The sequence below is a fragment of the Passer domesticus genome, chromosome 1 (assembly GCF_036417665.1).
Source record: "Passer domesticus isolate bPasDom1 chromosome 1, bPasDom1.hap1, whole genome shotgun sequence".
In the NCBI taxonomy this organism is placed as follows: domain Eukaryota; kingdom Metazoa; phylum Chordata; class Aves; order Passeriformes; family Passeridae; genus Passer; species Passer domesticus.
The window spans coordinates 21,665,183-21,692,343 of record NC_087474.1 but is presented as its reverse complement, the minus strand read 5'-3'; the positions used below and the strand labels follow the sequence as shown (position 1 = coordinate 21,692,343).

At 38.8% G+C, this 27,161-nt stretch overlaps 1 protein-coding gene across 3 annotated transcripts; it reads right to left on the bottom strand.

The window, feature by feature from the left end:
• Positions 1 to 1,836: 1,836 nt before the first annotated feature.
• LOC135294417 (pituitary tumor-transforming gene 1 protein-interacting protein-like) lies at positions 1,837 to 26,284 on the bottom strand. Of its 3 annotated transcripts, XR_010356525.1 has the most exons (8): positions 26,131 to 26,284; positions 23,986 to 24,038; positions 21,535 to 21,643; positions 18,832 to 18,940; positions 15,302 to 15,370; positions 10,721 to 10,767; positions 4,509 to 4,617; positions 1,837 to 3,361 (listed from the first exon to the last, which is right to left on the bottom strand). XR_010356525.1 is itself a non-coding variant. In XM_064409630.1 (7 exons), exons 1-7 carry the CDS (start codon positions 26,240 to 26,242, stop codon positions 3,312 to 3,314), a joined length of 549 nt encoding a protein of 182 aa, XP_064265700.1. In that variant the 5' UTR covers positions 26,243 to 26,284; the 3' UTR covers positions 1,837 to 3,311. The 3 variants fall into 3 exon arrangements, 2 of the variants coding, with proteins under 2 accessions (XP_064265700.1, XP_064265710.1); XM_064409630.1 differs by lacking the exon at positions 4,509 to 4,617; XM_064409640.1 differs by lacking the exon at positions 4,509 to 4,617 and having other exon boundaries at positions 15,302 to 15,367.
• Between the last annotated feature and the right edge of the window lie 877 nt (positions 26,285 to 27,161).

Here is a 27,161-nt window from a genome sequence, read left to right as displayed (position 1 = left end):
CAAGCCACTGAAACACAGCCCAGAGCCACTGCTCGTGCAGCTGCCTGGCATAACAAGAAACGTTGAAAGGATACATGGTGAAATCTATGTATGGGAGTCTCAAACAAAGATACCCTAAGAAAAAATAATTGACCATTTTCCAAAATTATTTTTGTACATCTACTTAATAATCAAATCCAAGATTTCTGAAGTGGCAGAAAAATTCCTGCACTAAGACGAGTTAAAACATGCTTAAATTTTAAAAAATTTTCTTCACTTACATAAATTACACCCAGCAATATGTCTCAAACCTGTCCCACCTGAGTTTTGAGAACTGGAAGCTGTATTCTGTGGAAAGATAAACACAAATTTCCATTTTTTCACTTCCCAGACTGCTCTTCTTTTCGGACAGCAATACCTTCACTACTAAAATTAACAAGCAATAACCACTTAAATTGTAAACAGAGGAAAAGGAATAGATTGTGAATGAAGGGAAAGTCAGAAAATCACAATGAACAGAGATAAAACTCTCAGGCCTAGGTTATGCTGGTTCCCTACTTTTATTTTGTTACTATGTTGCATACCTTCTGTTTCCTTTGTTGAAAAAGTGTGGAGGAGGGGAAGCTCACAGCCAAGATGATAAATGCCTTTGTTCATACACCTGAGAAACAAAGATACAATGATACCTTTCTACAGCTGTTTTCCCAATTACTTATGGCTACACTGAAGTACTAAGGCGAATAACCCTTCTTGTGGGAAGCCACAGAAAGAAATAGTGACATACAAAAAAGCAGAGAAGCTAATTAATATAATGAAATAAGGGTATTTTCCATCCAATTATTTGCTCCAGTGAACACAGAAAAGAAAGGTTAAATAATCTGAAAAGTCCGGGGATTTTGTGAGGATTTTTGCATTTTCTGTTAAGCTCTAAAGCTGGTGTCCACAACAGTCTCATTAAATTAGTAATTTTAACTGTGTAAGCAAAAATATACCATATTAAATGTCCAGCTTAACATTTTGTATAAAGTTAAGGCTTAACACAAGGTAAATTTGACCACAGTCATTACCTTTTCATGCCCACAACTGCTGCAACTATTTTGGTTCTCCAAGTACTTTACCATCTTTGACATTGCAAGAAAGGTTGTCCCTCCTCCCCTTTTTGATAGAATACATGACAGCCCTTTGTACACTGTAGCAGCTGCTGAAGAAAAATGCTTTTCTATTAAGTCAGGAATGTCACTACTTGGTCATGAGACAGCAGACAGACCTTCATCATTTTTGCAAAAGTTATCTCCAGGGAAAAGCATCAGCACGTTTCATTTCCACACTATCAACTCACTCTTATCACAGACCATCATTCTTCTAAGACAGGCATTTGAATAATACTTCAGATTTGACAATGGCTGACAGAAACATGAAAATTAAAAAGAAACATGAAATTAAACACAGTGCCTACTAATAAAGCACTAAATGTGAGTAAAGAAAAAAGAGAAAAGAAAAAACAGACCAGTATTTCATTAACACTAATTACAATACAGATTTAGAAAGTAGGAAACCTATTTTTATATAAATTCCTGAGAAACTATACAGAGAAACAGTTTGAAGAGGTAAAGCCAGTGAAAGAACACTGTACCAAAACCAGTGATAAGTGTTATTTACTAAACCTAAGCAGAAGCAGGTTCTTAGACACTGCAAGGAATGGCAATTTACATCCTCACCCACAGGCATGACCTAATTCCTGCCACAGACAACCAGCAAAAATGCATTTTTTCCCTTCTCCAAAGTAATACTTAGTAACTTCTTTTAAGCCAAGTTAATTTAAAATAGTATGGAACACCAGAAGTAAACACAATCATATTCAAGATGTTCAAGAGTTTATTTTAGGAATGTGGACAAAAATAACACAAACATCTTCAATACTGTACATTTGTTTAACAGATAATAAACAGCAAGGGAGGTGATTTAAAGTGTACAGAATAAACAGGAATGTACAATTAGACTGGGGGGACAGAAGAGCTTCTTGCTTGTCACATTATATTGGTAAGCTACTGAAAGTGCTCAAGGAAACACCTCTATGAAAAGTAAGACAGGAAATAAATCACATTATGGAAATATCAAAAGAACAATAAAAGGTTAAAAAAAAAATACTGCCTTCTTATTGTACTGGCTCTGGCAGGGACTGAGGTAAATTTCTTCATAGCAGCCCTTAAGGTGCTGCTTTGCTTTGGATTTGTGGCAAGAATAGTGCTGGTAACACACCAGTGCTTTGGCTTTTGCTGAGCATTGCTTGCACAGCATCAAGGTTTCGTTTTTCCCCCACTCTGCTTGCTCCAGCATCTAGGCCTGGGGGGAGCAAGAAGCTGGGAGAGGACACAGTTGGCCAAAACTGACCCAAACTGACCCTATTCCAGCTCACCAAGAAAACTGGAGGGGAGGCTGGGCAGTGGTCTGCTTCTGGGAGGTGGCAATTGCCTTTGCAGAATTTTTTCCCTCCACCCTCTTTTCCTTCACTCACTGTGCCTTTATCTCAACCCTTGCCTTCCCATTCTCTCCTGCATCCCCCCAAGGGAGGGAGGAAGCAGCTGGGCAGTGCTTAAGCTGCTGGCCAGGATCAGCCCTGGTGAACTGCAGGATCTGGGCAACTTTATACTATTTTTTTTTTAATATACATTAAGTTTGCAGAAGAAAGTGCTCACACAGACTGATGTTTCTTAAATTTAGGAACACCTAACTACGTTTGTTTCAAGATCAACCTTCCTCCAATTTTGCTAACTGTATTCGAAGCACATATTAACATTCCCACAACTGATTCAAAGGCAAATATGCTCCTCTCTGTCAACTCTTACACATTACACTCTTGGAAGATGCTTTTCCAGACAAAAAAACCTCCACCCACAAGAATGTGCATGATGTATTTTTCATCATCTATTTCTGCTATGTGGAGCTGTGCTTCCGTGTTACTTTGTAATATATATGTATAAAAAAAATCTCTGTTTAGGAACATGAGAATAACTGCTTTAAGTAGCACTTAAGACTGAACTCAAAATCACACCATTGTGACTATTAACCATCTAAGGCAAGTAATAAAATATATATTTTAAGAAGAGGAAGGATAAACAAACTTCAATGACCATTTCAACAACAAAAAACATTTATGGAAAATTAGTTCCATACACGTAGGAGATAGAAACATGTTATTTCAGAAAGTCTTTAGCTGCTTCTAGTTTTACAACCAGAAAAAAAAAAAGAAGTGAAAGAGCACAAAGGGCTAAGGAAAAACAAACTGTCTTCCTGGATTCTGGAGTTACAGCTCTTGTGGAAGGTGCTCATCTCTATTCATTCTCAAATCTGCTGTAAGGGTTATCAGAATCCTGGAGAAGACCTGAAAAACAAAGTGGGACTACAGTTATCATTTTCTTTTTACAGAAAAACTCTGAGTTACTGACTTCACTGCTATTGGTACTGCATGTAACAAATCCAAAAGGCAATTCTTGTAATAGTTGCTCTATTACCCAGACAGTCAAGTATTATAATAAATTGGAAGTGTTCTTAAGTACTCTTATTTCTCAGACAACAATAATGAATAAGTATTTCATGATTTAGCAGGAAGAGAACATTTCTCAATGAAAAATTATTATGGAAAAACATTTCTCATCTGTGAGGTATACCTCAAAAAATGCACTTGTGAGAGTCAAGTTGACAAAAATCTAAGTATAGAGATGTCTCAAGAACAGACTCTGAGTGGCCAGTTTATAAATGTAAGTGACTATAAGATCATCATCCTTTTAAAATGTAAGATGTTGCTACTTTGACTTAGTTCTACTTCAATTATACCCAACCATCTGTCACATTCAGCCACTTACAGCTTTTCTGCAACAGGACAATAATCTCTAAGAAAAAATGAAGATAACTTCTTATGTGCACTAAAACCTCCAGGGACCAGAACGAGAGCATCACTTAATCCAAGTTGGAGTATGTTTCCCTCACAAAGATTCTTAATGACTTTATACTAGAATAATGTCACAGAAAGCACTGCAAAGCCATCCAATTATGCTGAGTGCCTGGATATGCAGAGCATCCTCTGTATAGGTTAGCTGAGCAATCGCTGTTCCACACAGAAATTGTTTCAAAAAGACTTTAAGCCACACTTTAAACCTGGGGTAGGCAGAAGACTGAAAATAAAGGAGTCCTGTAAGAGTCCAGAGGCTGACCTTATGTTGTGAAAGGACAGGACACTATTCCTATCTTTTCTGCCAAGATTTTTATATTAATGTCTGACAAGGACTCTTCTGCAGCCCATTTGCCTAGGTGTGGAGACAGAGGACAGAGCAACTCCAAATCACAAATGCTCAGATTCACAAAAATGAAAAAGAAAATACTTCTAGTCACTGCCAAATCTTGTAAGAACTTAGTCCTTTTCACACCATACCTCTTTCCACATGTACCTGCACAGATATTGAACATTCACAGTTTTATCTGGAAGTCAAAACCTAATTTAGGTGCTGTAGGCAGACTACACTATTGCCTACCTTGGGCAGTAGGTGAGCTTCATTTGAACTGCTGGGTTATTTTAAGATGCCAGTCAAGCAGCACAACTGCTCAGGGCTGATTACTGTATCAGTTACTGCAACTAACTACCTGATAGGGAACAGTAAATATTTGGAATAAATAATAAATATGAAAAGTCCTACAATCACTCAAATAAACAAGATTACAAGCAGCCAACTTGCAAAATGTTAATATCAAAATTATCCCTCATATATATGACCCTTACTTGTCCAAGGAGTAAGCCAGTAACATTTATAAAGCTTCAGCCAGGTAACATGACATATAGTCTATTTACCTGGTGTGGTACCTTGTATCAGAGGTACTATCCATTTCTATAATTGTTTTTGGAAAAGAAAAAAATTAAGCATTTGTTTAACAAGAATATGTTTAGATTATATAACTGCCAAAAAATAATCTACAATATTTTCAGATTTTGAAATTTTTGTGTATTTAAACTTCTAGAAAGTGGTTACTTCTCAGATTTTAATATTACCTTTCATGCATTTAAACAAGCAGTTGTGATGTCCACTATGTCTATTCTAGCTATCAAGTAAACTAATACACAATAAAAAATCCTCTCCTATCCTTGGCCTGCCATTCAACCTTCAGTGCCTTCAGGTAATATTTCTGCATTATTTTAACCCCAACCCAAAGAAAGAAGAAACATTTACTTGACTCCCAGATCGCCACCACCCCCACCCTTCCTCCAGACTTGTTAATACTCTGGCAGTTAGAATATATGGCTCCTAATATATTTAGTTACCTGAAAAACAACTGGGTAGTCCAATTAAAAAAAAATGCAGTACTCTGTATTTCACCCCTTAACACAAAACACATTTATACAACATTTATCAAAAATCAGCACCAATACTAGAAATTATCACTATTATTATAATTGCCATTGCATAAACTCCCTGCACTCATTAAGTTCCATTTACAAATAAATGCACCTAACTTCAAAAAGTTTTCCACAAAGTGGCAAGAGGTGGTACCATATTCCCTGACAAAATGAACACAGCCTGTAGACTTTTCTCTGCAGAGTCTGGCAAGTGCTTATTATTTTTTTTTGATATTTCATTCAGGACACATAGTCAACACTTCATAGGTCTGAAAGTAGCACAGTAAAATACTAGATACTGCTCTTTACAGCTTAAACAGCTGAAACCTGTGGGAACTCAGTACATCACTCCGGATGTCCAGAGCTACCGAGACAACCCTTGGGGGGCTCGGAGGCCCTGGAATGTTGCCAAAAGTACCTGGTGGCTTGACTTTGATCCTTTTAAAGAAATGACACCTGAAGGTGAGGAGATGAGAGAATTTCATGTCTGAATGGTGAGGGGATGTTATTCACTTGTTAGAACTTAAGTTAGAATGCACTGTACAGGGGGGTTTTATGTGTTGTACAGGGGGGGTCTAGAATTCTGTGCATGGATCAGGAGTCCCAAGATGGAGGAATTTGGGCGTGCCCTGTCCTCCTTCTTTCTTCTCCTTGGCATCCATGTTCAGGATGATGTTGGCATGTGTGGATTGGTTCATAGAAAGAGTACACTTGCCAACAAGGGCAGAAAGTATTGGGAAGTAAAGGTAAATATCGAATACGTAATTTTCATTATAAAAGAGACAACCGCCTCGTGGGCGGGAGAGAGTGCCTTTGGCTGTCTTGCTGATCAGACCTCGGCTGGACAGACAGAAAATCTTTGTAGATAAGAAATAATAAACTCGACTGAAGACCTAAAGCAAGAGTCCAGACTCCTTCTTCGAGAGCGCGGCCTACCCAGAACCACTTTTTCCCGTGCTGGGGCAGAGACAAGCAACAGCCGACCCCGGCAAAACCCAATGGAAAAGATTTTCTACATCCAGTAGTGCCAATTTCAAATTAACCAGAGGACAGTGTAAGAGTCCTGATAAACCTTTCCTACACCATTCTAAGGATTGAATATACTTTCCTCTTCCCCTGCCCCAAAACACTCAGCTAAAAGCCATTTTAGAAAACTAATCCTCATATTTCAAGTGAATGTGCCATTTTTACTCCTCACTGCTTATACCATTCCCAGGAGTACTTGCTTTAATTTCACTGAATTATGTTTAGGAATGAACAGATCTAATCAACACCCAGCAGGCATTAGTATGCCTAACGTAAAGTACTCTCACCTGTTTCATCACAGAATACTGAAACTAAATAGGTTTTAAGAACTACGGGTCAATATAGTGTGAATACTATTGGCTCAGACTTCAGAAATTGATCTCCCAGGAAAAAGGGACTCCAAGAGAAATGGCAAGCCCTCCTTCCAAATGAGGATAAGCAGGGGTTACAATACCTGATACACATAGCTTTCAGCATTGCTCTCAAGCCTGCATCCAGCATTTAAATTTCTTTTACCCTCATCATTTTAAGTACATCATAAGATTACTTTAAGTAAGATGAGCGAGACAGCAGCTCATCACTTGTACCAACTCTTACTGAAGAAGTATCAGGCTCCAGTAAGTGGACAAAAACAATATGGAGAGACATACAAAAAAAAAGGGGCACAACAAAAAACTTCTGCCAGCTGCCACAGCTGCCCTCCCAGTGGCACTCTGAGGAGCTGGCAGCTCATGCTAATGGGGCAGCATGTCTGGTTCAGCTGAAGCTCTCATGCTGCCTGGAACCAGACAGGAGTTGTTTCTCAGCTGTTTCCTGTCTGACATGAGAGCCACTACCCAAGTTGTCATTTACCCTCAGGGGTTCAGAGAAACCAGATGTTTGCATCTTCAGGAGCCTTGTTTGCAATCAAGTCCATTACATGTCACTGGTGAACTTGAATATTGGCACACAGGTCACTTACAAGTTCTTACTTCTATTTACCCTCATTTTGAGGTTAGTATTTGACCTACTTAGCAGTATCTATGAAACACTCAATAATTTGAAAGATACAGTAGTCAAGTATCTTTCATTAGTTTACAGGAAATAATGAATCATCTTAGTAAATATGAAATGACAAAGCAATGGTCAAAAGAAATTCATACCTCCTTCCAGCATATTCATTTATATTGTATACTAACTATGCATGTTCCCAGCCATTGAGATCTGATCCCATCACATATCAATGCTGCCCAAAACCAGAATTAACAAGTAAAATACATACAAGAGACTGTGTGTAGTTGAAAACAAAAAAAACAACCTAGTTTACTGCATGTCTTCACCCCTTACTGAACTTTTCCTCTTTATTTCTATTCCCCCTATTAACAAGTGTATTCTTAACAAACAAACTAAATAGCTTTGAGTGTTTGGCAATGCAAGGTTCTCCTGCCTTGCATTCAGAACACTAAAGAAGGTGAAAGCAAAGTATCTACCTTGAACAGAAGAAACATTTACTGTCATAAAATACTGAATATAAAAACCAATGTCTTAAATAAACAAGAGAGGATTACATATCATTAAAATAGCTAATCAAAACCTTTGCAGACCTAAAGCAATGAAGTGATAATCATTTTGCAAAAATTAAAAAAAAATCCTTCCACTAATACTTGGCAAAACCCTCAAATAAATAATAAAGCAGCTTCTCACTAATGCTATACTGAACACACAATAGAAGCAAATGCAGCAGAATTAAATTGTAGTTCCTTTGTGTACTACACAAGCTGCAAAGTACTCTGAATTCTACTTTAAATTTTTCCTAAGAGTCAACATATAATTTGTGTAATCATATTGCATTCATATATGTGAGCAAATGAAAAATACTATCAAATTGTGCAACAAAGAAACAATTGAAAGTGTGTACTCCTGGTTGCTAAAGCTCTCTATTGCTTCCAATGCTCCCAAAGGATTGTGGCTAGAGTGACACCTGCAGTGCATTATAAATGTGTAATTACCATTTAAATGGGGTATGGAAAGCTGGGAATGAAATGGGAAAAGGCATTCCCTTAAAGCCAACCAAATACTGAAATTTCGGGCATCATCATCTTTATCTACAGTCAGGTTAACAAAGTCATTGTCATTCTGCCACTCATCCATGCCTACTTAACTGAGAATCCTCTCTGCAGTGTGTAAGAGTGCAAAATAATCTAATGCCTCCATAATTATTTGCAGCAATTTTTATTAGATTATGCTTAATATGCTAACATCTGTATTTTCTAGACAGTAAAAAATGTGGACAGAAGATCCAAGTCTCACCGAATTATTTTGACCACCATTTGTCTGTGTATTATCAAAATGCAACCCTTACATTCAACAGCAATTATATTTTTGAATTTCAAAACGTATACATATTGTGTATTTTATTTTTTCTCAGTTACATACAACCTTTAAGGATGTGCTAATTATGTTATGTGAGAGTCAAATTTTTCTTCAAAACAAAAATTAACCATGAGATTCCAGGGTTCAAATTGATATAAATGACAATATAATCTTTGTTTATGCAATAGAGCAAATCCGTCAATAAACTTTACATGGAAGTTTGCTATTAAAATTTAAGTTTTATAGTCAATTGCAATCTTGTGCAGGTAAGCTGCATTGCAAAACATTAAGTGCAGGAAGTGAGGAGGTCTGACTTCTTACAAGAAGGAACATCTTCCATTCCACAATGAATGTATGAACTCGCTTCTCATTTATTCATTGATAGTGGAGTCAAAATGACACTAGCTCTCCTGTGAGTGTGGACAGTATAGCTACAAGCAATACTTGATTTATTGAGTTTCATGTCTGTATTCCAGAGGCATTGCATTATACAGTTTTAAATTTCAGGGAACTTAAGTACTCCAACAAGATCCAGCAAAGCTCTCCACAAAGCTCTGAAAGTTAAGCACTGAACAGACAACTGTCTTCAGTAAAAAGTAGGGCCATGCTGAGACAAGTGAACTGGTTTCACAAGCAGAACATAACTGAATGCAGCTTTCACATCACTGAACCCCAGTGCAGGGCTCTGATATGGGAACAGCGATTCTGCACCCAGCACTGCATCTAGGCTGCATCCAGGAGATGCAAAGGTCCATCTGCACTGAGTGCTGCAAGTTATTGTGGGGACACAACCATTGCCCTAAGTTCTTCACCAGATCCTTCCCAGTGATTCAAACTTTGAGATTGACTGTGAGGTCTCTTCTAAGGAGAAATCACAAAAAAGTCTATGCTGTTTTACATTGTGCTTGGATTCTGTTTGCTTTTTTCACATCTGGACTAATGTCGTCAACCACTCAAACAACTCTTGAAACCGAACTGTGGTTGAGATACAGGTTTAATTATCCTGTAAAATACCACAGAACAACTTCCCTGACTGATGTTTAACAAAAATTACTTCCAGTTTCTACAACATTCTTTCTTCAGTAGCTCAAGCTTCACAGTGTAGTTTTCCTCCATTCCAGCAAAGGATCATTCTTTTACAAACGTTCTCCAGGCAGAGAATTCCCTGCAGAGTTTGTCTGTATCACTTCTGCATCAGGCAAAGTGCAGATTCATGAAGGCATTCCTAGACTCTGCCAATCAGTTTAACAAGAGGATGAAAATTAACAGCTTTGAGTGATTGTTCAGACCCCTAGAAACACCTTCTCTGACATTAGTGCAATTTGCATAATAAAAAATGCAGCAGAGTTTTAGCAGATCTGTCTCTGAATACACAGTACTATTAACCCTATGAAAAAATCAAATGAAAGGTGCAAGCACTGACAAGCCTACATAATAAGAGCCTCCTACACAACACAGCAGGTCCTACAGTCTTGTGATATTCTTCTACAGCTGGACAAGAGCTCCACTTAAAAAGAAAAAAAAATATCCCTACATTAGGCTGTATCCTCCACCCTTCTTTTTCAAGCTTGATTTAAAAAGCTTGCTATCTACTAGTTAGTCACTCCTCCTTCAATAGCCATGACTCCAGCAGCAAAGTTCAAGTAGGCTGATTTATCACATTCAGTAACAAACAAAAAAGCCCCCAATCTCAGTCTTCTTACTTAGGAATGGACAGAATAAACCACTTATTTTAATCAATATATTTAAGTGCCCATCCCAAGCACACTGACTTCTTGCCCAGCTGGACAGTTAGTGCAGGAGGAGAACAGGAGTGTAAACGTGCTAAAATCAGGTGTCAGAAGACAGGCATCAGCAGAAAACTGGGCTTGGTTACTTCTGCCACTCATAAAGCAGCTTATTTCTGCTGCAACTTTTAACAATCATTAGGGAAAAGGAATCAACTTAGGCATAGTATCAAAACAAGATGACACATACCATACTTCTTACGTATTTCATCATGCTTCAGCTTTCTTTCATGTTTCCTACAAGAAATAAAGGCATCAGAAGAATATTCAGACTTTTGAGCTGTAAGCAAACTATAATTACATCCAAAAAGGACATCAACATTTTTTACATTAGCATTAGTAATCACATTATAATTTAAAAAAAAAAAATCACACTTCGCAGTTACATATATATTATCTTTGTATTTACAATTCATCTGTAAGTATTTACATACACTGTGTCTATAAGACTTACCATAAATTCTTACTAATGGATAGTGCGAACATAAGATGTACAACAATAAAAAGAAATACTTTTCTTTTCTATATAAAAGTAAAGCATCCACATATATGCACACATTCACAGTGAGGTGCTCATCCATACATAAGAAAAAAGGCACTACATTACACTGGAACACTCCTTAATGCTTTCCAGCAGAGACCATAATTGTAAAATTTAGCTTTGCACAGAACAGACTTTGGAATACCAATTCAATATAATAATTCTAAAAGGATAAAAAGGTGTATTACTATTTTGCTTAAGATGTACACCAAGTGTAAGTGAAAACTACTGCTTTCTAAAATCCAGCATGGCATCCATGCAGAGAATAAATTAAAATATTGTGCTACATATAAATTGGTTTTTATGTTGTCTGACCACTAAGACAATTTTAAGGCTGTACCTAGGATTGCCAAACTTAAATTATTCACATAAACCAAATGTCTGATGAGTTGATTTCCTTCCCTTTGCAAAGGTGAAGGGAGGGAAATGAAAGATGTTTAAATGGAAAAAAATCCATCTTTCCTCAGATAGTTTTCCCATATTACAAAGGAAGGATCTATTTTGCTTATTTTAAAAAACAAGCATAAAAGCTCCTATACAACTGCTTCATGAGTATGAGCCAGGATCTACATACCTTAAGGAAAAGACATAGAATTTGGCAAAAAAAAGTTCCTCTAACAAAAACTTAAAAAAAAATACACCCTTTGCTACCCCCTGTCAAAATTCAACCAGTTAGACAAGTTGTGACTTCTGCTGAATTCCAATTTGCACGTATTCAGCAGAAAGCTGTTAAGCACTGACAGCTTAATTCACCAAAGATCCCATCTGCCCTATGCATATTCCACCTCCAAACAATTCCTACTGCTAATCAGATCCTGTGTGTCCTCAGAAGCAATTATCCTGCTTCCTACAGAGCTGAGGGTTGAAGTGGCCTTTTCCAGCAATTGCACTTCTGGAAAAGCATGCAGATAAAGCACGATGAGAAAAACCAAACAAGACAGACAGACTCAAAACCTTCCACTACTCTTTCCCAGAGTACCCACATCCCTTACATCCCTCTGCATTATTAAGCCCAGGCAGCACAGTAAACAAAGCAACCTGGCCAAAATGCCGTAACAGAAGCTGGAGAGTCAGGGTAAAGAAATTCATGTAGAAGAACAAATTCAGGATTGAGACATTGAAGAGAACAGAAAAAAGAGGAGACAAATTTACCCATTGAAGGTAACCTGACAACACAATTTCTGCTTTCTGTGGAACATGAGAAGACAATATTATATGGGGCAAGGTATCTCAGGAAGAGAACAGAGAAATTCTGCTTAAAGCAGCCTTCTTCAACATAAAGCTAAATCCTTCTACTGTATCGTTTTCATGTGAGCTCAAACCACGTTTATTACTGGTGGTAATGACATTTCTTCCTTGTTCTGGATATCCTCTTTGAAGACTCATTGCTTCAGGTTTCAGCTACTGAAACCTCAGTACTTCAGCAGCCAGTGTGAATCAGTTCTGAATTCAGAAAGGACCTGCTTAAGAAGGGGATGGTGCAAAATCAAGCTGTGTAGGCTTTAAACCTCAGAAAGGCTTTAGGATACTTCCCTAGGCTATTCAAAACAAACCAAAAAACATCTAATTAAGTTTGAAGGGTAAAACCATTAATATCAGTGAAACATTCAAACTCTGACAGGCAGCCACGACAGCATCACTTCACCCACGACTAAATCCTTGCTCAGTAAATAAGGCTTAGGCACACATCAACCCAGAGGAACCAGACACAGCTCTGAACAGGCAGTCCTTGAATCAGCCACCCAGAGTTACTGTACCACCCACATCTCACATGATGATCAGCTCAAGTCACTTCAGCCTTCTGAGTTGGTCCTGTTTCTTAGCACTACTGCTACTACTCCATCTTATACATGCTGAAGCCTTGGCTTGTCATGCAAGTTGTCCCCACTGCCATAAGCTGAGGAAGTATTTTTCTCAATACTAACAATTCACATAATAATTTTCCATACTCGGTTCTTCACAAATATACTGCCATCCTTTCTTTCCCTGGCCTCTCTCCTTGTTCTCACTATCAATTTATACCTGGCACTAGATCTTATTGCTTAGCATTTGTTTATAAACTTCTAAAATAATGATTTGTAAATTATATAAATCTAACCAATACGTATACCATGTATTTCAAGCTGTAAATAATTGAGTGTATAGAAAAAGACTCACTATTCAATGCCATGCTTAAGAATTATTTTTCACGTTACAGATGATGAAGTCAAACAAAGGACTAAAGCTATGCAATAAGATACTGGATTTAAGTCAAAAATTGAACTTCAGACATCATTCCCTTCATGCCCCTCACTCTAAGTGTAAACTCAAACCATCACCAGTGATTTTCAACCTTCTCACTAAACTGACAGCTACTTTCAGCCTTGTGTAGATAAGCAGACAGCCAACACAATAACCCTTACTTTTCATTTTAGCAGGCACCTTCCAAAGATACACTAAAGTATCCATAGTTAACTGAATGTTAACACAAACAAGTATTAAACTTAAAAAGCAGACTTTTACATTTTCTGAAAGACAGAAAATACTAGGTGCTGCAATCATCTTAAACCTTCCACAGAACACTATGGAACTTGGGCCTCCTTGCTTTGTTTTTACCATTCACTAATAGAATCATGAAATGAAGCTCAGGCTAGTCCTGTTCACCTTCCATTGCCAACTGATATGAACCATGTATGAGCTGGTATCATCTGTATTTGAAGTAGCTGTATCCCACAGAAAAAACAAACAACATGTAGACAAGAAAAAACCTAAACCAGATAGACGCAAGGTCAATGCTGTGCCTATTTTCCTCCCATATTTACCTGAACATCTATTCAGCTAGTTTCATAAACTGTGAAAATTATATTTTCATGAAAAATTTTTTCATAAAATAAATTTTCATAAAATAAAATTTTCATAAACTATGAAACTTTCTTCACAACAGAAAGGAAGGAGTACACAGCACAAGGCAGTGCTTTCCTCTGCAGGTTGCTTGTCAAAAATGGTCTGTTGAGAATATTAATTTGTTCTACAGCCTGCTAGTAGCAATTCATTCTCCAAAGGTCTTAGAGGAAGGAAGCAGTGGGTAGGGTGAAGTGCTCTAGGTGCTTGGCAGTGGCTTACTCCTTGTGTTTTCCCATGACCCCAGCACACACACAATTGGTATGCGTGTTCAGAACATGGAAACACCTCAGGGCTGCTGCTAAGCTCTCTCCTGCAATTAAAGCACTTTCTGTTTCACAGACACACTCCTGAGACAAGCTGGGAAAGAGGAATGCTGCTCTAAATAAGGCTGCAGGAATCATTCTGGCAGAGCAGCCTGTTCCCAGTGACCCTTGTTCCTAGGCTAAATTCAAGAATGGAGCTGACATTAGCTCTAGGTTGCTAATTGCCTGGTGCAACACCACTTGCTTGGTGTGTGTGCTCAGCACACCTTACACTCCAGTCGCATCAGACTTCCTACAGATGAACTGGACCAAGAATTTAAAGCTGATACACAAATCACAGTGGAAAGGTTACTGAACACAATCATTCCTTTATGCACATAATCAGAAGTCTTTGCTTTGTAACAAACACAGGTAAGTGCTGTCTTAACTGAACAAAGTAGCATAATTAAGAATGTACATTTAACCACAAGGCACATGGTTTTGGCATACAAAAAACTGTTGATATTCCTCATTGGATCCCTCCTCTAGAAAGAAATAAAAGCATTATAGGGGAACATCATGTTCATACTAGGGCCTACTGTGCTGTGACTAGTTATAACTGGATTAACAAGTAGAGAATTCCCCTTTTTTCTGATCCACTGCAAATATTCAACATAACTTATCAGAGAAACCATGTGTGAGCATACTTCCTGAACTGGATACCTGTTTCTTACCCTTTCATGCACATTCAAGTCTGACACTTTCAGCTCACAAATTCAGATGTTTATGAAAACAAATTTGCATCTGTTCTCTTCTTGGATAACGTTTGTCATTACCTCACAATGATGCACAGAGCACTCGTGGTACCTGCCACACTGAGCATCAACTTGTTTGCTCTCTGTTCATTTACAGCAATACATTCATTTACAGCTGCCAATCAGGTTCATCAATCTCATAATAAAGCTCTGTTTTGTAAAAACCTGACACTATCATGCCTAACATCACAATGCCTCTTTGTTTAGTACTCCATGTATTTCTTAGAAAGGCAGAATACTCCTACATCATCACGAAGTGTATAGCTATATATCAAGCTGTCAAGACTTACCTCTGAAGAGACTGTAGCCTTCGTTCCTCTCTCTTCCTAGCTAGCTGCTCCTCTTCTTCCTCTAGTCTGCTACAAAAATAAAGGAAGGAAAGCATAAGAGGAGGAAAAAGCAACTTTATTGCTAAGCTATCACTATTTACTACTTCATAGCCATGTAAAATTTCACAGCTGAGTAAGTTTAATTTACAAGTTTGTGTAATTATCCTTTCACATTTTATAATATCCAAATGCTGTACTCATTGCAGTAATATGCCCTTCAGCCTCCAGAGAACTATTTACAGCTTCTCAGGAAGAAGATGCACACTGTTCCAGAAGCAGGATTCCTAACTGCCCTTTTCCCCAAGTGTCACACCCCATTTAACAGTCACTTTCTGCATGTGCACAGCTAAGTCCATTGTTGTCCTTTGGAAGATGACTGATGGTTCATAAGCCTTTGATGCCAGAACAATTTATCTTTCCAACAACCATTACTATCCAATCTCAAGCTGCCCCCAGGAAATGAGTCTGTTCTGGAATGAGCAAGGATTTACCTGAGCATCAGCTGTGTGATTCTGGGAAATGCTGAACCTACACAGTACATCTGAGCTGTGCTTGTGCAGAGATGCTCTACTGAATTCTCTGCTGCACTTTAGCTTTGTGTCCTGCCTTGGAGAAAGCTCAGTTTCACTTAACCGTTAGACAGACTGTGTAACCCTTGTAGGACTCTAAAGCAAATGTTAAACAATTTTTCTATTAGTTCTTCCCTGACAGAATTTATGATGATTCTTCAGGATTAGTAAATGAACAACTGCCATGCTTGCCCAGGTGCTAATCATCTTCCAAAAGTGAATACAGTTCTGAAGATGTCTGAAATGAATATTTACAATATTAATACACCTGAGCAGCATTACCACTCATCTGCAGCCACCAAGATCCAAGTTAAGCAAGAGTGACATCCAGTGGTTAATTACAGCATGTCAAATGCTTTAATACACAAGATTCAGACAGATTCAGCTTTGGAAATATGAACTCAATTCTTTCATGTGCCCAAACAATCCATGTATCTCTCTCAACATTTTAGTTATTTCAATATAAGCCAGTACTTAAGAATTCATGCAATGTTTCAGAAACAAATTTCTTAGTTCCAGCTTTTTCCATCTAAAGAATTAGAAAAAATCTTGGGGGAGCAAGAAACATACACAATGGGTCACTTTTATTTGAAAACAGTGTTAGACTCTTTTTGAAAACTAATCAATTCTCTACATCAGCATTTCCAGCATAATTAGAAGCTCCCATTCTAGGGCACCCTTCTGTAAAACTGCTTTACTGAAGACCCCATGACTTACAACTATGCAATAATTTTCACAATTAGTGTTACAAAATATGAAAGCATCAAATAAATAAAATGTTGATGTATGATTCAGAAAATAAATTTCTTCCCTGTAATTAAACAGTATTAAGTATCTTCTGATTTCTGGATACTTGGAACGAATTGTTCTTCCAAATTCAGAAAGTTTGAGATTATACAAATAAAAACATGGTTGATAATGAAAGTTCATGAGAGTCTATTTAGTAAGAGTTTCACAAATAATAGCTGTTCATAGAACTGCCACAAGTACAAGGAACCTGACTCTAAGAAGTCCAAAAACACAGGATAAAAATAAAAACTGTGCACCAATATTCCTAGAATTCCTGTGGTAGGAGGGACATGGATGAGCTAACTACATTATTAATGTGGGGGTTAATGCACTTAAGTATTCTCTGCGTTCAAGGAAAACCAAGTTCAGGCTTCTCAAACACTTAAACACCACAGCTTAGAGAATTCCCTAAAGAAACACTGATACTTCTGCAAAACAAGGTTACACCTGAGAGCTCAGATGATACATCTAAAAAAAAATCAGTTAAACAGATCTAGTACTACATTTCCACAACCTTTCCTTCCTCCTATTCACAATAAAACACAGTTATTTTGTGGAAAATAAGTCCCCAAAATTAAGGAAGAAGAGAGCAAAATAATTCCTGCTGAGAACCAGTGGGCTTAAAGCCAATAATGTACCAGGCTTCAGTGTAATAACACACTCTGACTCCTCGTGAAATAAGCTGGACCCCAGATTGACAAGACCTTCAAATCCTCTAAGGATCACAAGATTGAGCTTGACACCTTTGGAGTCTTGGCATAAGATGACTCTCAACTAACCCTCTATTTTTAGAATTAGATGTTACAGTACTGATTGACAACTTAGCTACTAAAACTGAAGTCCAGCACAAATATCTCTTTTCACAGGATTCAAGCTCTCTTTGCTGACATGTCAGCTACAGGGGCCTACTCAGTTGTTCTGCAGAGGATGCTGGCAGATCTTATGTAAGATCTAAACCTATTCTTTACACCTTCAGGGCTTATCAGCACAGGGCTAAAGAGTATTCATTTTTGCATTAGGGCAGATTTGGTATACCAACCTACCAACAGAACAGGTACATGCTTCTTCCTCAGGGAAGAAAGAAATGACTGAGATGTTATTTACAATTATCTTCACATTTCTTTAAAGCCACAGATGTGCCGTATTTCTCTGGCTTTAGGATCAGCACTAAACAATGTACAGTTACATGAGATCTTTTAAAAAAGCCAAAACCAAATCTCAAACAGGAACAATGAGCCAAAGGTATTTTAAAAAGTGTAAGAACCATTTCTGACCAAGAAACCATTTTATTCATACAAGAAGTACCAAAAGAAAAAAACAACAGAGGTGGCTGAAACTACACTGTCCAGAAAGCTTTAAAACTTGCGTGATAAAGGGAAGCATGTTGTGCTGTCCCACTTCACACCGCAGTACTGACGTACCTATTTTAACTCCTTATCAACTACTTCCCTCCTTTTAAGAATATTAGCTACGCAGAAAGCCAGTTAAAAAAAAATTTACAAGTTCTCCAAGATCTCAAGAACATTTAATTTTTGCAGTACCACTTTCCTTGAAAATAAGCAAATTATTCTTAGTATCTTAGAGCACAGAAGTATTATCTCACATGTAAATATCTTTTTGAACTGGCAAAGACAGCTAACCCCTTATATACTGACTGCTGACAGATCCCAGAGCAACTCTAAAAGATGGATATCAAGTGCCATACAGGACATTGCTGCTCAGTTACTTTCTACCCACCTGGTCCCTTTTTGCTGTACCATGAGCTTGCCTTGAAAGAAATTATTTACACCACTACCCCAAGAAGCAAGTCTTGGTCACTGAAAGATTTCATCTCCGATGTTAATAAGAAGGTGTAAAATGCAGAAGTGTAAAGCAACAGCTTGCCTGAAGTCAGACACATCAGTGCTCTTACCAGTAGAAAAATCACTTCAGTGTCATTCCAGCATAATTTCCAGTGTCATACTACTTGTTACTAAATATCTCCTATTTTGTTGTCTTTCTCAAGCAAATAAAGCAGTGACCAAAACTACTTACAAATGAAAATATGCTTAGCATACAGGAGAATAAAAACTGTAGGTAGATAAGGTAGATGAGGACCCAGTGTTAGTAAAGAAAACAAATACACATGTTTACCTCCTGGAACGCCTCCTGCAGTAACAGCAGTAACAGCAACAGACTGTTATGGACACCAGAATGAGTCCAGCTACCACAGCCATAGCAATAATTAAAGCCTCAAAGTTTACTGAAAAACATGAATATATGTTAGACTCCATCCATAACATTTATCTTTCAGATAACTCTTCCCTTCCTTCCCACATGTTTTTTCATCCATATATGCAAAACATGATTCTGTTTAACTACCCCAGATAAAATGCAGTACACCACATTAAAACTTTGCTATTATCCATAATCTATACTGAACACACATTAAGTAAAACCACATTTCTCATTATGTTACTTCCCTACAAGTTACCAACTTGTATAACAAATATACTTCATCCCATAAAGCAAGAATTTTTCAAAAATTTGTTTTAAACAAAATTTAATTTTTTCAAAAGTATACTACTTAACGATTGAAGTGAAGGAAAAGACTGTCAGTTTTCAGTCTACACTCCTGGCAACAGTACATATTTCATCTGCTTACTATTCATGAAAACACCCAACACAATTAAGCTACTTTGTATTACACTGTTCTTCACTTCACTCTGGTTAATAATCTGTCAACATATGTAATTCATATAAAATTGTAACTGGAAGCCAGTCATTTGTTTTTGACTTTGAAAGCTGCACTATTCACCTTCATTTTCAGCAATGGTGAACAACATTCATCTCTTAATTTTATTTGCTTAAAGAAAAAAAAACACAGCACCTTCACAAGTTAATTAATTTTCCTGCTGGATTTGTAGGGGACAATCTCAATAAGACCATATAACCCCATTACATGTTGCTGCTTGTAATTTGTAAAAAACCTATTAATGAAATGCATATTTGTCGGTGTTTTTATTGTTTTTGTTTGGGGTTTTTCTTCTACTTTTTTTTACTGAGAATGTGCTCCATTATGAAGTTTTCATTCTGTGTTTAAGCTACAGTCAGCCTAGAAACACAAATGACACACAAGATAGAAATCCACACAAGATTTCCATAGCAGCAGTAAACTGTCAAGACCACCCTCAGTACCAGTAGAAAAGGACATATTTCTCTACCTGGTGTGTTCGACAGTGTTAACTTACTTCATAGCAGCTCCTTTGATGCTGTGTTTTGGATTTCTGGCTCAAACATGCAGGTAACACACCAATGTTTCAACTGTTGCTGAGCAGGCTTGAAGAGCACCAAAAGATTTTCCCACCTTCCCCCTGCCCACTTCCCTCTGCTCCCCCCAGTGAGTAGGGCTGGACATAGGCAAGAGAGTGAGAGAGGTCAGGAGGGAATGCAGACAGAACACTTGACCCAAACCAGCCACCAGATAATGTCAAGGTCAGCAAAAAAATCTGAGGTAAAAGACAGCTAAGTGGAGGGCAGAACTGGCTTCCAAGGGTAAAGCCAATTCCAGTGGGAACTTATTGTCTAGTGACTGGCTTGTGAGGGGTGCCAAAAAAAACCCTGCATTTTTTCCTCTACCTCCTTTTCCTTCCCTTTTTAAACTGTCTTTATCTCAATCAAGGAAGTTTTCTGCTCTTGTTCCTTTTTCTTCCTCCATCCCACTAGGGCCATGGGAGAGAGGGAAGAAGCAAGCGGCTGTGTGAGTGCTCAGATACTGGCAGGAGTCACCCCTCCACCCTTTCAGAAAAGGTCAGCTAAACATTTCATAATAAAAGCATTAACTACAACACTGCAAGCCCAGTTTTCTTAGAAGTGAGCTTTATCACTGAAATGATACTCTTATCATACCCTAAAAAACTCCAACAAAAGTTTAAGCACAAATCCTGTTCCCAGAAAACAAAGCACAAAGCCCCTCTCTAAGAAAATAGAATTGATGAAGTTCACCTGTACTTTTTCATCTTGTCATTCTGGAGTAGGCATTAAGTGGTAGTGTTCATAAACTTGCATGTTCCACTTTAACAGCAGTCTTCTGCTACCCTAATTTAGACTACTGCAAAATCTCTCTGCCCTAAGAATGGTAACTTTCTTCAGTCAACAGTCACAGATAGTTCACCCCCACTTGTTTTTGTCCTTTAGCTCCCTGGTGTCCATGCACAAACACACAGAAAGCAGCAAGTCTTTGCTCTGCTGGACTGAAGCTGTACCTTTGTTTCACACAATAAGCTTTCCAATGCCTTAGGTGTTCTCTGTTCCAGTCTAGTCTGAATCTAGATCTGTACACACATTATTACAAAAACAGCTCAAAATATTTCACCCTGATGACAGCACATTCTCAGTCATGTATTTTGTAGTAAAACTTGCACAGCAAATGGAAACTGAAGAACAATTACACCATGCAGGATTACAGTGGCAACATGCATGTTCCTTTTAAACCTTATCTACATTGCCTTTGGTACCCATCAATTACACTGTTATTTCAGTTGTTTAAGCAAAAATAGCATTCAAGAATTTGTGTGTGACTATACCTGTGCTATTGGGTCACTGCTGCCATTGGAATATAAGAGAACTCTGGATCTAGACAAATCATCCAACACTTGCAGAGATTTTAAAGAAAATAAAAATGTTTGAAAGTCATTGCATCACCATACCTACACTGAATGAGGCTATGGCTCCAAATCATAACCACTGCCTCCTCACCCTGTGCCTCCAAATAAATTATCAGGAAACAGCTCTAGCAAGCTTACTTTAATCATACTCAAAATAATTCTCTACAGCAAAAGTAAAATTAGTACCTACTCCAGCAAACTCCCCATCGAGCATTTGAGAGAGAACACAATGAAGATGGTGGAAAAATACTTCTTACAGGGTAATCAATACACGTGTTGTTGGTGTAACACCAAAGGCACTGTGCAAAAGAAACAATAAAAAACCCAAATTATAAATCTTCAAAAACAGTTAACGATTTAGTGCACCACTCCAAATACAGATTTCACTCTAAATACAGATGTGAATGTAATACTGGAGAAATGGAAGTGCTTTGTCTTCTAAAGCCTACAGAAGTCCTCATACAATTTCTCAATAAAACCTAAACTGAACGGTGAATAAGAACATTTTGTACTTACAAGTAACTAGCCTGAAAATATCTGGGAACAGATTGACGTACTCTGCATACTTGAGGGTAAAATGGCTTTGGGTTTAAAATTACTGGAATTAAAAAATACAAAATCAGACTGCCGACTGTTCAGAATTTTAAAATGCCTCATATCTTTAAGGAATAAAATCACACCTATAATCTTACTTCAGCCTTGCATTTGATTATCAACAGAAAGAAAACAGTAAAGAATCCTTATAAGTCTACAGGAGCTTTTGCTGCAAGGTAATGAAAGATACAGCCTCATCCAGTCTGAGTTGCAAAGCAGCCTGTGTACCTTAATTGCACATGCTCACATATCTGGATATTTTTAAAATGTCAAGTTTTTATGTGTATTACAGATGAAATTCCAGCACAACATTTCTGCTTCTAAAGTCATCTCTAAGCATCAAGCTTAGGTTTTGGTTCTCATCTGTTAAAATAAATACATATTCAGAAGTCATTTACCACACAACTCAAACAGTGAAATAGTTTTGAATAACAGCAACAGGAATCTTTGACAGGACATTTTTTTTAGGATTCATTATAAAAAGAGTTCAACCAGGAACTATGCTTTATCTAACGGTACTATCAAGAACATCTCTGTCATACTTCCTCAATTACATAAAGCCTGTTATCTTGCTCTTAATGGATTACAAAACGTTAAATACAAAGGAAACTATTTGTAGCAGATACTGCTTTCTTGAAAAGTGTGGCTACAAGATATATAGTAATATCTATATTACTATTTTGTAGTTGGTAGACTGTACAATTTAAACATACAAATAAGGACACATCAACAAAAAAAAACTAAGAAAAGAGAATTCACATTGCAAAAACTGTGCCCTTTTAATTACAATGCTAGATGAGAATATGATTTTTTTTGGTTCAAATATCTAATAAGAATAAACAATTAAAAAATAACAACTAATAAGGGGCATAATAAAAGTCACTGTTAAACTCTGAACATAATGTTGACCCTGTTTTGAGTAGGAAGCTGGAGTAGGTGGCTCATGAGGTCTCTTCTAATCTGAATGACTGTACACTGGTGGTGACAACTGGGGGCCCAGAAAGGCCAGCTGTATCCCTCTGATGGAGACTCTGCATCTAACTACTGAAAACATGTTTCGCCCAAAAGGCAATACCTGACACAGCTACTGCCTGGAGCTGGGGCTGAAGTACAAGAAAATATTTCAACTGACTCATTCTCAATGACAAAAGAATCTGACAATATGCAATCATCAATACAATTCAATTAATATTTTTCCCTTCAAGACAAAATATGCATAAGACAAGCACCTAAGTTCAGATATTTCTTAATCTTCCCTAGTGAAAAGGTTTTCCAGTAATGGAAACTTATATGCAATTTTAAGACTCCTGAAATGTTTCTTTTCAGTGACATCTGAAGTTTGAATTTGAAATAATCTCTCACTTCTGCTCTGCATTGACTAATGCCTTCTGCATGCTTATCAATATCCTTATTGTAGAGCTAAAGAAGTTTTCAGCAAAGAACAGAGGAAAAAATTCTAACATTTAAATGTCTGCCTTATTGCAATCTCATTGGAAATACACTTTGCTACCAACAGCGGCTTAGCCTGGCAGTCTTCAGCACACAGAGTCAGTGGAGGGACCAGCACACTCTGCCTCAGTTACAGGCACTACTTGGGGCACCTTTAGAAAAAGGCACTTCCAGTTTATTTGCATTAATTTCCCAGTTTTCCTAGCACAACACAAGAAAAGCAAGGCATTTTAACTGCCTAAGACTGAGTTTATTAGATGGACATTTAACAAAGTGCTACCCACAAAATGAGGATGAGTCTGAGGCAGCACCAAGATCAACCTGCTCAGCTGAGCTATAAAAGCCCTGAGCACACACTGACACTGGAAGCCTGGATTCAGTCTGTCCTCTCCAGACAAAGCACAGAAATACCCCGAGTGACCAAACCATGGAGCAACCCTGGCAAAGTGAAAGCACAGTGGCACCACGTGTGACAGATGGGAAGCAACACATCAGTTGATTCTATCACTTAAATAAGAAACAAACAGCCTAAGAAAGCAGTTTGATTTCACATTAGGTGGAAATTCCTATCAATCAAAAAAGATGTTAAAAACCTTACCGAAACATTTTTTAGACATTCTTCACAGGACTTCTGGGAAAATGTTGAACATGCTAAAAAACAAACAAAACCGAAATCCACAGAGATTATACATTTATATTTCTTCCATAAAGTCAAGCATTTATCATAATATTTAACCTTTTTTTTTTCCTAATCCTAGATACAAGCAATAATTTTGACTGAAGTAATGAAATCTCAGTAATTCCATTCCAGGAGAACTGCAGCAAACAGAGATAAGAAACACATAAGTTTAACCTCAGACATAGGGGAACAATTCAAGCATACCTTTATCCTCAGTTTGCTTTCTCCAAGGACAATACAGAATGTGTAACCCAAGAGTCTCCGGGTATCACTGCTGAAATTCTAGAACTTACACACTTCAATTTAGGGAACATTCCAAATTGTGCAGCTTTGGAAGCTTTGCAAGAGCTGACCCTTGCTTAGGACTTATCCCTTTCCATAGACATTAACTTTTTTCTGGGAGAAAAAGTTTTTAAAAGATAAAGCTCTCCAATTAATATGACTTTAAATAACAATAAAAAACACTCCCAAACATAGGACACAAAGTTAATATGCAAGAGTTCAATAAGAACTTTAACAGAAGCTTGACAAGCAATGCATTTTCTCTGAATTTAAAAAAAATACATACTGGTGTTCACATTTAGTTTTTTTAGAAGTACCCCACGTTGATCATCTTAAAAGCAGTCTTTTTTTATCCATAACTCAGACATAACTGGTTGCCCACAGGACCATGTATATGCCATAGTCTTGAACTATTTGAAAGATGAGGGGGAATCTCCTTTCCTAGTCTGAACCTGGATTTTTATTCCAGTAATTGTTGTTCCCATATTTTTTATACCAGTTAATGAAACAAGGCTGTTCTTATTTCACTATATCACAAATACAAGGGGAAAAGATTTCCAAATGGAGCATTAGTCACAACAAGTTGTCAATTTGAGGTAGTTACTTGCTTGTGAAACAACTATCTATTTCAATGTTTTCTTTTCATAATTAACTATTACATATTTCTGATACTAATTCTTAACATTAAATGCATTGTATGCACCAGTATATTTATCTTTAATTTATATACGCATACAGAAAACCCCCTTACCAGTTTATCCGGTAACAACTAAATTGCTACAGGTACCAATTAACAGCCTAAGTGTAAAGCCCATATACCAATTAATTTAAAAAAAAAAAAAACAACATGAGAAGCAGGTTCAGAAACTGTTCTCATTTTATACTCAAAAATTTTCCAACAGGAGTTTTCAACATGGAGTACCACCATACCACCACATATTAAAAAAATTACTTCACTATTTTTCCAATGTGAGATTTTAAACACTCAAAAACCATGCTTGCTCAACGTGAATTAGCAAGGCTGATTTGCTTCAAGTTAGTTGCCTCAAAAAGCTTTTATAGGTTTTATAGGAAATTTTTTTTATATACCTTTTCAAGTATAAACCCTTCAGTAAAGGAAATTAAACACTTCCAGCTGGGACGCAGACACACCTACCAAGGTGCACTTGAGATACCCACATTTGACGCCAGCCAACCTGACACACACGTTTGTGGTCACATCTGTTGGTGGCAACTAAATCAGAGGCGGAGCTTCACCAGCTGCCTGCCAAAAGCAGCGAAGAGATAAATGATTCCATCAGGAAAGGAGGGGACGAGCACCTCCGTCAGCTTCTCCTGAGCCACGTTCGTCACCATAATCCAGGGCTGAACAAACCCTGGCGACTGTGTACTCTAGGATAACCCTGCTTGAGCAAGGGAGGTTGGACCAGGAGACCACTGTGGTCCCTTCCAATCCTGCGAGTCTGTGACTGCTGTCTCCGTGCCAAGGTCCGGACACCCCCACGGCCCGGCAGGCGGGCAAACCCCAGCGCCATCAGCGCGTCCTTCGGCCGGGAGCGGGCTGTTCCCGGGACGGCACCACGGCGAGCCCCGCGCTCTCCCCATCTCCTGACGGCCTCCGGACGCCGCTGGGCCCTTGCGGGCCTCGGGCCGAGCCCGAGCCCGTGTCCGCCGCCGCGCCCCTCTGCCCGGCGCAGGCCGGGCCCCGGGAAGGCCGCAGGGCCGCACCGCGGGACGGACGGGAAGCAAAGGGAGCGACGCCGCGCTGCCCGCCCCTCTTACCCTGCGCCGGCGCCGGCGGAACCGTGGTGCGGATCTCCAGCCCCGCCACGGCGCGGCCCCACAGCAGCGCCAGGCCCGGCAGCCACAGCGGCCACCGCCGCGCCGCCTCCATGGCCAGGACCCGGCCCCGCACAGAACCCGCTCGCTCCGGGACCCGGCCCCGCACAGAGCCCGCTCCGCCCGCTCCGGGACCCGGCCCCGCGCAGCCGCCGCCAGCCCCGGGGGCGGAGCGGGTCGGGCGGGGGTGCGGCCCGGCCGGGAGCGGGCGGGCATGGGCCGGGCCGCGCCTTCCTTACTCTAGGGGTGGGGGATGAGAGGCTGGGCTGTGGATGCAGCTTTTCCGCAGTCGCTGAGGGTGAGCTCTGACATACATAGGGTCTTTTCCTCTCCGTTCTTCCTTTGATGTGACACCCTCTTGCCTGTGAGGGCAAGGAGGTGGCGAGGATCCTGTGCCCTGCCTCCTGGTTTCGTTCCTTGGTGAGGATCCCCAGCAGGCTGCCAGAGCCAACAGAGACAACCAAGACATTCCCAAGCCAGGGCTGGCCAGAGAAATTAATAAAGAGATGGAGGCAAATAGAAAATTTGCCATGACCTTCCCATTTTAAAAGACTAACGAGTTGTTGGTTGTTGCATGGTGACCCGCTTCTCAGGGCCTTTGGGAAGCATTTAGCACTCTTTCAAGTGCCAGGGATATACAGAACACCCAGATGGGTCTGCAGGATACCACACAGGAACAAAAGAAAGACCCCAAACCCTCTGACTTGGCAGGGTAAGGACACTCAAGACATATTGGACATCTCAGTGGCCTTAGATAGCTGTGGTTAGACACCAAATCGTGTCCCTAATGGCCAATGAAGTGACTTGCCATGCTGTGACAGCCAACCTTGCTTTAGTTAAACAATCCTACTACTGAACTTCATTAGCTTCTCTGTGACTTGTTCGGGAATGGGAAGTTTGATATTTGGCAATCAATAGCTGAAGTACTGATGTAGGTTTTGTTAGTGTTCAAAGATTCTGCTTCAAGCAGGAAG